This window comes from Cryptotermes secundus, unplaced genomic scaffold, assembly GCF_002891405.2.
Source record: "Cryptotermes secundus unplaced genomic scaffold, Csec_1.0 scaffold291, whole genome shotgun sequence".
Taxonomy (NCBI): Eukaryota; Metazoa; Arthropoda; class Insecta; order Blattodea; family Kalotermitidae; genus Cryptotermes; species Cryptotermes secundus.
In genome coordinates, this window is record NW_019731571.1 from 374,220 (window position 1) to 387,444 (window position 13,225).

The 13,225-nt window shown below is 41.8% G+C and overlaps 1 protein-coding gene across 3 annotated transcripts in view; it reads right to left on the minus strand.

Moving 5' to 3' along the window:
- Nucleotides 1-13,225, minus strand: part of LOC111867112 (orexin receptor type 1-like) — a 266,602-nt gene that overhangs the window by 2,897 nt on the left and 250,480 nt on the right. For 2 of the 3 annotated variants that reach the window (XM_023856643.2, XM_023856642.2), the window contains one exon: nt 9,318-11,122. The exons of the other annotated variant lie outside the window; for it this stretch is intronic. In XM_023856643.2, the coding sequence (XP_023712411.1) occupies nt 10,869-11,122 (254 nt within the window). In that variant the 3' untranslated portion in view covers nt 9,318-10,868. The remainder of the gene's footprint in view (nt 1-9,317; nt 11,123-13,225) is intronic. 3 annotated transcript variants of the gene reach the window in all.

Consider the following 13,225-nt stretch of genomic DNA (forward strand, 5'->3'; position numbering starts at 1 on the left):
GTATTGACTTACTTGTTTATCCGTCCCTCTTATACTCGTACCTTTACGGTGTCGAGTTTTCTTTTCACTTTGCACATTTACAGACGGTAAGACTCCTTGGGCGAGTGATCACCTCGTCACAAGGCTTCCACCTAAACACAAGACAACACAAACACAGAATAAACACATACGCATACCAAACATCCATGCCTTGTGCGGGATTCGAACCCACGATCCCGGCTTCCGAGAGAGCGAAAACAGCGCATGCCTTAGTCCGCTCGGCCACCGTGGCCGGCAGAACTGTATTAAACTGATTAAGAGTGGCGACGAATGGATATTCACATTGAGTCTTGAGATTATCCTTGCAAGGGACTTGCGTCGCCAGGAAACAAGATCGTGCAATGAGACAGTCACATATGAAATCTGAACAAGGTCTGGAAAATAATATGCTCTGACAAATGTGATAGCGTGTGGACACGGCTTGCTGCCTGAATGCACTCGTGTATCCACAATCTTGCGCGAATAAGAAGGGTGACTTTATTTCGTCCTCATGTACCAAGTTTAGAAAACGGATTTACCTGTAATAAATCCATTTTGGTTCTGCTGAGTCTGAACTGAATTTCCATTTCCCATTGCTCTCATGATAAGACGGAACTCCAGCGTTCACACGCCACCTGTTAATATGGCGATTATTAAGATTTCGGTTTCTGTTCCCGAAGACAGCGCCCAGAATTCTTATGAGATTGTTGCATACCCTTTCCAGTATGTACGGCGGCTTCGGCTGTTAAAGCGAACTGGCAACAATAAAGAACACTTACACGAAAACCTATATGAACTAACTCGCTAGCTAACTAACTGTCTAGCAGAGCAGAAAATGCTGCAATGGAAATTTTACAGAAACATGAAAAATGCATTTCAGTCCCAGCGTAAATTTATATAAGTCGACTGCAATGGCCGTGCGGTCTAATGCATGAACCGTCTTCGCCCGCTTGAACACTGGGGTCGTGGTTTCGAAACCCACTTGATGCAAGAATGTATCTGTGTGCTGCCCTGTGCGCAGGCCCAAGGGGCACTGCCGGCTGTGTACAGGACGAAGAAACTGAATAAGAATCGAAGGCCCAACGAAGGCTGTAGAGCCACAGATAGACAGACAGACAGATAGACAGATAGATAGATAGACCGAGAGATAGATATATAGATAAACAGACAGACAGACAGATAGATGGATAGATGCAGAATCGTAAGTGTTAATGTTTCTTAGATAGTTTAAAAGGGAAGAACACTCTGGAATTGTTATGACATGTATATATCTCCTAACTCGTATCTAATTAGCAGCATAGAGAACCCTGAAATTTCAAAAGTAAATTGTAGCAGTTATACTTGAGCACACTGTGGGTCTGCTTATGGTATCTGCACGACTACGTGGGTAGACAATATTAAAATTGATCTTAGAGAGATAGGAAGGGACGTTATGGATTGGATTGATCTTGCTCAGGATAAGGACCAGTGGAGGGCTCTTGTCAACACGGTGATGAACCTTCGGTTTCCATAAAGTGCTGGGAAATTCTTGAGTAGCTGCAGAATTGGCGGCTCCTCCAGAAGGGCTCAGCTCCATGAGTAAGTAAGTAAGTATATATACACACGTGTGGACATAAGCGCCTACTGTACTGAATCCGTAACATTAGAAGAGAAGTACTTTGCATTTCGTTGGAAAGAACGTTCACAGGAATTGTAATGATGTGTGGTAATCAAGTGTTTGCGGCTTCGCTAATTCATTTTAATATCATGCGCATAATTCCCAGGTTCGGTCACACTCTGACGAGTGCCTTCCTTGATAAAGAGAAAGATTCAAGCCACGTGGGGAACTTCGTGTATTTTAAATTCTTAATTTTATTGAAATTACAATATCTGCCCAAGATTCCCGTATCGTGTATTTCAGTATAACCGGGTTTAATATGTAAAAAAATAGCCATTTTATTTTTTGACTTTAGAATAAACAACGGTGTTTTCTGCGCTTTCCATGCCGAGATGTTATAAGGAGGACAACTGGAGTAAGTTTTCAGAATTGGAGTGGAGTTGGTGCAGCGGAGAGCCAGAGGCCAACGAAGTGAGCGCTGAAACAGAAGAATCTCAAATTCTGAAGTCCGTTACCGGGAGCCGATTAGTGAAAGCAGACCGAGAAGGCCAAACTTGTGTCATGGTGATTAGCGATAGCGTCAAAATTAATTGCAGTTGCGATCCGTAAGTGGTCAATAAATCCAATCTCCAACCCATAAGCAAGAAACAAATAGATATATTTTGCAACGGAAGGTGGAGTAACTAAGTAAACAAGGAGTGTGAAAGCATAAGAAATGAAACTGAGTGAAAGGGAGGCAAAAGACAAATGAATAAATAAACCCTAATGAAAGAAGACATGGTTTATATTCAAACCTAACCATATGCATGACCGAAGAAGATACCACAATGGCATAAATAAGTAACATTATTCTCACCTTCTGACCTGTAAAGAACCAGAAGAACTCATTCCTGTTGAACCAAGTATTGGTGCCTCATGGCAGCTAGCCTGTAGGCAACTCCTGCTGTACCTATCTCAGTTTCGAAAACTCTTACCAAATTTTGACTGTCTGTATATATGTTGGTGCACCATCCAATTTAAATTTCGAAACAGTTGACAGATTTCGAAGAAAACTTGTATGAAAATTATCCTGTTAGAGGAAACAACGAGGTTTAGCATTTGATTTTACACAGTCGTAAGTAAAAGTATTCTTGACGCGCGAGATCATGAGGCATGACGGTTAATTTGGAATCTTGAGGTGATCTACGGCATTAGGGCTTCGAAAAATGAAGATTTCAATAATTAGAAAAGGTCATATGATTACTGCTCGGAACGCCTTGTTAATTATCTACAATTAACAATGAAACTGGCCCGACTCCTTCAACAATAATTCAAGAACTGTAGAAAATTTGTGAGGATTAATTAAAATTATTATTACGAAAATGTATTCTTTATTCAGCAGTAACAAATATTACAACAATTAGAATTGTTTTGGGTTTGTCCAATAAATTTAAATCTGACATAATCTGTAGGTCCCAAAAAATAACAAAATGTTCGCAATGAAAATTTAATTTAATTTATCTATTTTAGTTCTTTCCAGCGGCAGTGACCTGTAACAGACTAACATTTAAATATATAATAAATACAAAATAAAAACAAAAAGTAGTAAGAATATTAATGGAAGCAACAAATTGACAAGGGTTATAGGAGGGAAATATATCCTTCAGGTAAACATTATTCCTATTAAAAAATTGGCAAACTGACAGAAATGTCAATGCACGACGGAGCGACAAATTACTTTCCTCTTAAAATTACAGAAAAAGAAATAAAGCACAAAGATGCAGTCGCCTAAAATTGTCTCCTACAAATTTTGAACATGCTAATATCAACATCTGAATAAGAAGCCGCAGGAAGCCGACAAGAGGTGGTACTCCAGCTTTGGGGTTGGGCGCGGGGCTAACAACTGTTCATCATAAAAAAATAAGCTTGTTACGAAAATGTTAAAAAAACTCTGACTTGGAAGGAATCGTTTTACACATCGTTAATATCCATAAATTTACTTGGACATCTCCTGATGGGAAGATACACTATCAAATAGACCATATTTTGATAGACAGGAGACGGCACTCAAGTGCAGCAGATTGTGATACTGGCCACTACCTGGTGGTGGTGAGCAAACAAACAACGCACAGAGTTCATATGAGGAGGTTCAATCTCAAGAAATTAAACGAGGCAGAGGGCAAAGAGCAATATTGTGTTGAAATATCAAACAGGTTCGCAGCTTTGGAAAATTTGGACACAGAGGTGGATGTTAATAAAGCTTGGGAACCTATCAGAGAGAATATCAAAATTTCTGCCAAGGAGAGTCTAGGACATTATTAACCAAAGAAAGCATAAGCCATGGTTCGATGAAGGATGTTCAGAATTACTAGACCAAGAAAACAAAACAAACTGCAGCGGTTACAGGATCCAAGGGAACTAAGAACAATAAAAGCCGAGAGAAAAGCAGGCATTTCAGGAACAAAAAAGGGAATATCTGAAAGACAGAATTGATGAGCTTGCAATGAACAGTAAGAACAAGAACATTACAGACCTGTATAGAGGAATAAATGACTTTAAGAGGGGTTACCAGCCTAGCAGTAACTTAGTGAAGGATGAGAATGGTGATCTGCTTGCAGATTCTGAAAACATTTTGATTAGGTGGAGGAACTACTTCTCTGTTATTGAATGTACATAGGGTCAGTGCTGTTAGGCAGACAGAAATACATGGAGATGACTCGTCAGTACCTGACCCTAGCCTTGTTGAGTTGAAAGTGCTATTGCATGCAGCAGGGCAAAGTATAAATCGCCAGGTAGTGATCAAATTCCGGGAGAACATATTCAAGCAGGAGGCGAGATGTTACGTTCTAAGATCCACAATCTAATTACTTCTATTTGACAAAAAGAAAAATTGTCCGAACAGTGGAAGGAGTCTATTATTGTACCAGTTCAAAGGAAGGGTGATAAAACTGACTGTAGTAATTATCGGGGGATATCACTGCTATCAACTTCATATAAAATTTTATCCAGTATTCTTCTTTCAAGGTTAGGTCCATACATAAATGAAATTATTTGGGATCATCAGTGTGGGTTTCGACGTAAGAGATCAACTACTGATCAGATCTTTTGAATTCATCAGATATTGGAGAAAAAATGGGAGTACAATGAGACAGTATGTCAGCTATTCATAGACTTCAAGAAAGCCTATGATTCAGTTGGGAGGGAAGTATTATACAATATTCTGATAGAGTTTGGGATACCCATGAAACTAGTTAGGTTGATTAAAATGTGTTTAAACGTAGCGTATAGTAAAGTCCGTGCAGGTAAACAGTGGTCTGATAAATTTCCTATCCAGAATGGTCTAAAAGGAGATGCTTTATCGCCACTCCTTTTCAACTTTGTTTTAGAATATGCAATTAGGAAGGTCCAGGAAACCAGGTGTGACTGAAATTAAACGGGACACATCAGCTGTTGGTCTATGCCGATGATGTGAATCTACTGGGTGATAATGTAGATACCATAAAGAAAAACGCACAAACTTTAATTGACGCAAGTAAAGAGGTTGGTCGATAAGTAAACACAGAGAAAACTTAGTGTATGTTGCTCTCATCAACAAAATGCAGGGCAAAATCATGACACAGGAACCGGTAACAGACGTTTTGAAAATGTGGCACAGTTCAGATATTTGAGAACGACGACGTACACAGAAAAATTCTGTTTTATGGAGGCGAAATATGGCCACCAATTGACAGAATGAGGAGTAAAACAAGAACATTTAATTTCATTATTTAACATGTCTTCAAGTTATAAGGAAAGTAGCATCTTGACAGGGTCTGCCCCACATCTCAACTTCTGTTCAGTCGGTATCTGGGCCTTTCCGGGGGATAATGCTAAAGATTCGCCTCTGTCTATCGCCGAAGGTTAAGAATGACCGGCGTTATGCTTGTACAAAGCTGTAATATCAATGCTTTGCATTCTTGTTGTAGAACATAAGGATAAGAGGCAGTTCACGGAATAAAGTTTATTACATTACATCATTACAAACTTCAATTTGACAGGGGAGGCGTGACATCCAGCCAGAGTAAGGCGGTACAGACAAAACTGAATCAAGCTTCAGCAAGGAATGATAATAATCAAGATAGAACACAGGAGAACATGTCGAACGCACATATGCGTAATTTGGACACAAGTACTTACATTGTTCTTGTAGTTACGTCGTCTTTTAAACATGAGCGTAAAGGTTTCCCAAGAACCGTAACATGTATTAATGTGATATACTATTACATAAATATTTGTATGCGTAATGGTCCTTTAAACAAAGAAACAGACTCAGAACTCGTGGAATTTGTACAAGAAGACCAACGTCTGAAGGATATAAACACCCAATAAATGATCATAAAACACATAATTCGGTCGAGTATGGTGACAAAACATTTACAAGCCCCTAACTAGGAACCGCAGACAAATGTGGTGTTTCAAGGATATGCTACATATCACGATGTGTTACGCCGACTCTAGCAAAATAAGCTGACATTTTGTGTTGCACAGCTCAACCCGCAATTAACCCGGCACATAATTACATATTATTTGTTTCTGAAATTACATCTCAGCAAATTGTAGGGCTGGTTAAAGGCTTTACATCACAAACATAATTACAGGTACAATAGTTTTAAACAACAAACACTATGAATTGCGCTCACACGATCCAGTTATGTGTTTCGCATGATTGTCACCATAAACAGGCTTAACTAGCTGAACTTTACAGTGAACAAACTGTGCCTTTTTTCCGTTAAATACTGAATTTTTAAATATTATTTAGACGAGCTTTCGTCTCCTTGCTGCTGAAATTTTCGATAAGAGATATGCATACATTCTTCTCAGAATATATAATATATCTAACTATATATATATGTTCACTTTTAAGTATTTTATAAATATACTCGTCTAACGTCCTCTGATAATTAAACAGGAAGTCTCCGTATTGCCGATACAAGCTTCTGCACTATTAAAGTCCCCTCACTCCTCGTCTCTGCCTTTGCGACTTCTGTGCGTTATCGGATATTTCATCGAGACGATTGTTTAACGCAATCTCCCATGTATAACAATCATAAACTGCCTCTGTTATGTCAGTGTTAGGCCGCACTTCACACCACATCCACATTAAAACATCACCAGTACTCACAGGACATGACACAGTGAAACAAGGGACTGCTCGCTCATTCGTGAAACCTGGCACATAAATTATGTTGTGAAAATAATTCCTTTTTGTGGGCTGTTTAAAGATGTTTCTGTATCGAGAATGTATAGCCTCGGATGACAACTGAACAGTGAAATGGCAATGATTTTGAAGGAAGAGGCCGTGACCTAACGTGGAAACTAATCCGGCATTTGCCTGGAGAGCTGTGGAAAAACCACGATAGGACAGCCGGTGTCCTGGCCCAGACTGGGACCGACCAATCTTCCTGCGCTACGTGGCATAACCAGTGTTCTCATCTCGCGCTCACAGTGCCTTTATGTGCAGAAGGAAGGTGTGAATGCCATGTGCTCTCACGCACGTTCAGGTAGCGCAGTTTCAGCTTACAAGATCCAACAAGTTCTTGATCTCTGTACGTTGTATTACATGCATTTCCTTCAACTATGGGGCATACAGATACTACACTGGAAGATGTATAGTAACAAAAAAAAAATTGTAACGGATTTGCTCGAAGCGTTTCTAGGCAACGTCTCGGTAAAAACGTTCCGGAAGATGTGTCTCAGTGGACGAATGTTATAGCTCGTTGCTAGGTAACAGTCAGCGGGCCAATGAAGTCGCTGGCTATGAATCATGAGATTTTTGTTTCCTGTGTTGTCCGTGCGGAGCCTATATAACGAAGACCTGTTGTAGCTTAGATTAGTGGAAGACTTTTTAACCCACTGCCAGGGAATGTAACTGGGCCACCCTGTTCCTGGGGATATAAATACCTGGACTCCACGTTGGGGGAGACTCGAATGTAAAACCGTAAACTGTAGTCATGAGTACTGCGGGACTCGGACCTGAGAATGAATGTGCTGGCGAGGGCCAGCAGCAATTGTAAACTACAGACCCATCCTCTCGTCAGAGAGGGTGTTACATAATGACAATGACAGCAAGTGTTCAATTAAAAAGAATTCTGGTGTTGAGTCTCAAAGGGCTTGGCGCCAAGACGTACTGATTGGCGGTAAACCGCCAGTCCTAAAGTGACTGATTCTCAGATTAGTGCAGAGTGCAGAGTGCATTGCGGGGCAGTCTAGTTAAGGGCTCAGGAGAGATTTTAGTGAATTCCGAGTTTCCAGGGTGACTGAACAAGAAACGGCAAGAAGCCTTCATAGTAATTTGAAGTGATGAAGTCTGTGTTGAGATCCGTTGCTAGGATACGTCTAGTGGAAACTGAGAATCCTAGTGCGTGTACAACGGTGAACTGGAAAGCGTGTAAATCAGCAGTAGCGCTATATTAAGTGTGATTAAGAGAACTTGTAACCGAAATGCCAGTAAATCCAATCATCCGAACTAGATCCCCTTATTTTCGTCACGCGTAGCAATATTATACACGTAGATACGTCACTGACATGGCTGCTGGTGCATCAAGCGTGTGAGTCATGCAGCAACTGAGAAACAAATTCTTATGTGGTGCGTTGTTTAGAAGTACGTAGTACAGATATGCCATTCACATGTGCTTCACCGGGTGTGACTAAGAAGCGATTGTATTTTCTGTCATCTTTCCTCTGACGTAAAAGTGACTGCAAGATTCAAGAAAATGTTGATTTACAATGCAAGTTTTGTTACAATTTTATAAAAGAGAGAGCGAGAACACAGGACACAGTCAATCCAACGTCCTGGTATGTCAGTTTCGAACGCAGAATTGATCCAAACCTGAGCAGTGCTCACTTGCCTAGGTGTTCGTGAACGAAATTGTTGAATGACGTCAGGCTGCAAATTCTGTCAACTGTTGCGGGTAAGAACCACCTCGCCCGGATGAGAGTTATCCTGACGCATGATTTTGTAATTCAATTCTCCTTCAGGATTCCTGAGACAGTACTTTGAAGTGGGTCACAGCCGCCATTATCCGACTGTTGGCACAACGGCTTTAAACATTTAAAGCACAGTGGTAACCGCATTTAGCAGCAGCAATAATATTAACAAAAAGAGCGTATTTCTGTGTGTCGTATGATTTACACTATGAACAGCATGCATCTCCCTAAAGGGCAATAACTAACTGCTCTTTGTAATGAAGGAGGAGTAATTTTCGTGACGAAGGAACTAATTTTTTAGCATTATCTAAGATATTTCAGGCTTGAAATGGTGAATCATCTAACGGACCATGGCGTGCCGCAACTGCGTGTAATTATAAGTAGCATTAATTCTGCCTTAGACTTCATTTAAAGGACAAGAAATTTTCATTAAATATATTGTAAAGTTCGATTGCTACGGCAGAAAGCAAGAGAACCAGGTAAAATGCTGCAGTTTATAAATTTTCATGAGTAGGTATAATGAACACAAGACAAGGAAGCTCCTATGGTAAAGAACCGCCTTTAAGATCTTCAAGTATAGTCACTCAGGCGAGGCAATCTTCTTTGCAAGTTTTCCTTTTAGGTTATTCCCACAAACGGACTAGTCTAGTTCGCATAAATTTATAACACAAAGCAGGTTATGTCAGTATGACACATTTATTTTATCATGCATAGGCAAATAAGTTTCGTCAGATTAAACCTTGAAACAAGTTCATACCTTACAGAAACGGCAACCTGCTAATGCTCTTGAGAGACAGCAGCGGTAAGAACCCGCATTTTAATGTTAAGCACAGAGTACGCATAAAAACCCGTGTGCTTTGAAGCGTTAAGAGGACGATTTCAGTACTGTGGGCCCTGACTGATGATTAGCCTGAACAGTTCTAGGTTCGACACTCGTGGAGACCGACTCTTGAGATCTTTCGAAGTTTCCCTGAGCCTTCTCACAGAACCACTACGGAAGCGATCTTCTTCTTTCAACCAAAAGTTTCGACCGGGTGAGCAAGAATTTGCTTCGTACTCGGCGGGGCGTCATTCGGATACCGGCACGGAAACGGGCTCTCCTGTCTGAGGCTCTTCGTGGTTTGCTTCGGCCCGAGGTTCGATTCCACTGCCGCCTGCGATCTGTAAAGACTGGCAGATATTAACTTGTTATGCAGCTCATGAGCACTGGTGCCTGTAGTTATGACATAACGAAACACTTGTAAAAACAAACGCGTCTGTTTAACCCATGAATCCGCTGTGTCACATGTGGACAAGCGCACTCGCGGCGAATTTGCTTACATTTTGATCACAAATTTAATTTGTTAGCACACACTTGTAACTAGACTATATGTATTACTGCTTAAACATAAAGATCTATACATTTTGCCCCTAAACATTTATGAATTTCGTATGTTTATCAGAGTAAATAACGATTATTACCTTAACATTAATTCAGTGATCCCTGTAATTGACACGTAAAATGTTTTCTGTGAAGCATGAACTACTAAAGATTTTACTCCAAATTTTCTCGATCATCCCCCCTTAAAATACAGTGCCCCTCATTATTCTCTTTCTCTCTGAGTCATTAATCCCCTTTCTCTCGAGGCCACTGAGAAATTAGTATGGAACTTACAAGCAGAAACTTATAAATCCGGCACTTTTGTCTCAAGCTGTTACTCTTTACCACAAAAAAAGTGATGAACTTTCTACCTTCTCTCACTTCTCCTGTGACTTTCATTTTTACCTACCATTCTACTATTATTTTCCCCTCTGTTTTACAGCGAGGTCACAAAACTTAACGGCGTAACGTCAATCATTTTTTTCAACACCCAGCCTAACGAGTACTGCTCAGCTCCTGAATAAAATCCATGCACGGAAGTGACGTACCATGCTGTCGGTCTGGTAACTTCCTGCGTTTTTCTTTCTATCTTTCAAAGGGTGTGAGGTGAGAGACATGAGGGCTCGCCAAGGAGAAACAGTTACAACTTCTTTTTATGCAATGGCGAACCTCTTCATGGGCATGGGGTGAGTACACGTATTTCGGTTCATATGTAACATACACACTACGCCAGGTCATGCTCCTTTAATTCTGGGTACAAGTAATGGGAAATTAGTTCACTCGTTCGCCCAAATTTTTTTTTAATACACAGATGCAGTTTACAGAAGCACTTTAAACGTAATTGAAAGCTTCTGATACTGGCTGTCCCTGGGCTGAGGCCCACGTTACCCTTCGATGTTTGCTGCCGTAGTTCAGGCTGCTACCGCTGGAGGACCCCAGCAGTCTGTGTCAGAGTCGATTGCTGGCCGTTTCTTTGCTGGCGGACAGGTGACGGCGCGCCTGGTGTCGGACGGGGGAAATAGTGGAGGAGGGAAGGTTGCATCTGGCACGTTTAGAGCCTGGAATGACTGTAGCTGTCATAGGGTGCTCACTTGCTGTTTTTACTCGATTGTTGAAGTGGCCGGTTCGGGAAGGGGAGGACGTGGTATTGTACAGGCAATGGCACTGAAGAAACGTGCGTTTGAACTCACGTCGGAACTTCCCTGTTGGAGAAACGACAAGCTTCAGCAGCAAGATGTGGCATATTGCGTCTCGCAACTGTACATATGTGTATTACAGATTAGTATCGTGTCGGTTACAAGGAGTTAACATTCCAAAGCACAGTGGTTGTTATATGTACAGCTGGCTTCAGCAGTCTGATTACGAAGCGTAAGGCTAAGGCCTGCGTGCGTACGCGGGCGGAAAGAATCTTTGAATTCGCAGCTACTGCTAGAGACGTCTATGTCCTGCGGGCGAGCGACCAGTTCCGGCTGCAGGAAGTGCTGTATAGTGCAACAGTTTAAAATTATGGCGTCCAAGAGAAGGGCGCGGAAGTTGTTTCTCCTTGAGAACTGTGGATTGAAATATGTACATCCGCGCGCACAGTACGGGTTCAAGTCCAGTTGAGGTCATTGGATTTTTTCAGTTGACCTAATCCTTCCAGCCGCACTATGGCCCTGGGGTCAACTCAGCCTCTAATAGAAATGAGTACGAGGAATATTCTTGGGGGTAAAGGGCGGCCGGCGCGTAAGGCTACAAACCTTACCGCTATCTTTGAGCCGATTGTCTAGATAATGTGGGACCGTCAACGTCTCACAACCCTATGGGCCTTCATGGCCTGTTACAGGAATAGCCTTACTTTCTTATTTAATAAAATTCGTGAGAGAAATCGTGAAACTCTCTTCACAGGTTCTAGAGTTGTTAAGGGGATAGACAGGCATGGCCAAAATAATACGTACATTTTATGAACTTATTCTGTGAACACGTCAAACGCCAGTCACATATAACAATATCTACAAACAATCCGTTCCAAAGATACAAGGTCAATTTGAAAATAAATGTTGCTTTCCTCTTGTTCCGATGACGCAATGAGAAGTGAGACGTACCCTCCTCTTCGGCAAAGGACTGTACATTTCCTTTCCCCCTGCCCTCGCTTGCTACTGGGAGAACCTGACACGTTTATAACGGTGAAGATTTTATTGGGTTATGATGCCGTGTTTTTATTTCGGGTGGAACCCTCAAGACTTGGCCAGTGTTCTTCTAAATCGGTCTTACGTTCTGCAAGCTTACAGAATGCCGCAGCTCAAGGGACCGCGACTGAAGTCAGTATACAACAAACAGGTTATGCATACCCGCAAGCCTCATCTCCACAAGCAAACCACATTTTAAAACACGAAATTTCACCAGCTTTCGAATTTTCTTCCTGATACGACCGTGTAATTTGGTAAACGTATGGCAGAACGAGCTTATCGGCTACTGAACGTCGTGTGCCATAATTATAGATTAACTGCTGGATATGATCTGACTGTCCTGTAGCCTCTGCGCATCTCACACGAACTGCTACGCTCCCCCCCGCCCCCCCCCTCACGTCAGCGCACAGTCTTCTACTTTCTGTGCTGATAAGGTGACAAACGTTTTGGTTTGGAGGGGCTGCGGAGAACACGAGCGAGGTTATCTCCAATGTCCGCGGAACCTTGTCACATTTCGGTGTCATGTACTCGCATGTAGCGAGTTATGGAGCTTTCGAGACCTTTACGGAGCTAAGCGGTAGGGGGCTGACTTCTTGCGGGCTGTGTTGTGCTCTGCTGCGGTCAGTTCACATATGAAAGATACCCTGACATACATCCGTTTCGTAAACATTTCCTGCAACGGAAACAGTCGGGCTGCTGTGCTGGAATGCCCGCACAGAGATGCTCCAATATCCGAGAAGGTACACAACGTCGAGGGCGACTGGAGCCTTCCCAGGAGCGCGTGCAGAACCAGGACGACGACGGCAAGATGCCACTCTGGCAGCAGTGCACGAACATATGCAGAATTTCCAGGACATGTGTAGTGCAGAATTTTGAACCATGTTGGTTTCTATCCGTATCCCACCCCCCAAAGAGGGTGCAACATTTTGCACGATTTTGCGAACGGCTACACATTCTGCATGGTATTATTTTCAGGGGTTAATTTTCAAAGAACTACAGTACATAAAAAGTGAAATATATCCTTAATAAAACGAAAGGAACAAGGGAAGCTTGGGTCTACAGCACGTAACAGTATTTTCTTTTTATACAAAAGAATGGGTCATTGTTTTAAAAGTATTAGATTCGTGAATAGATGCT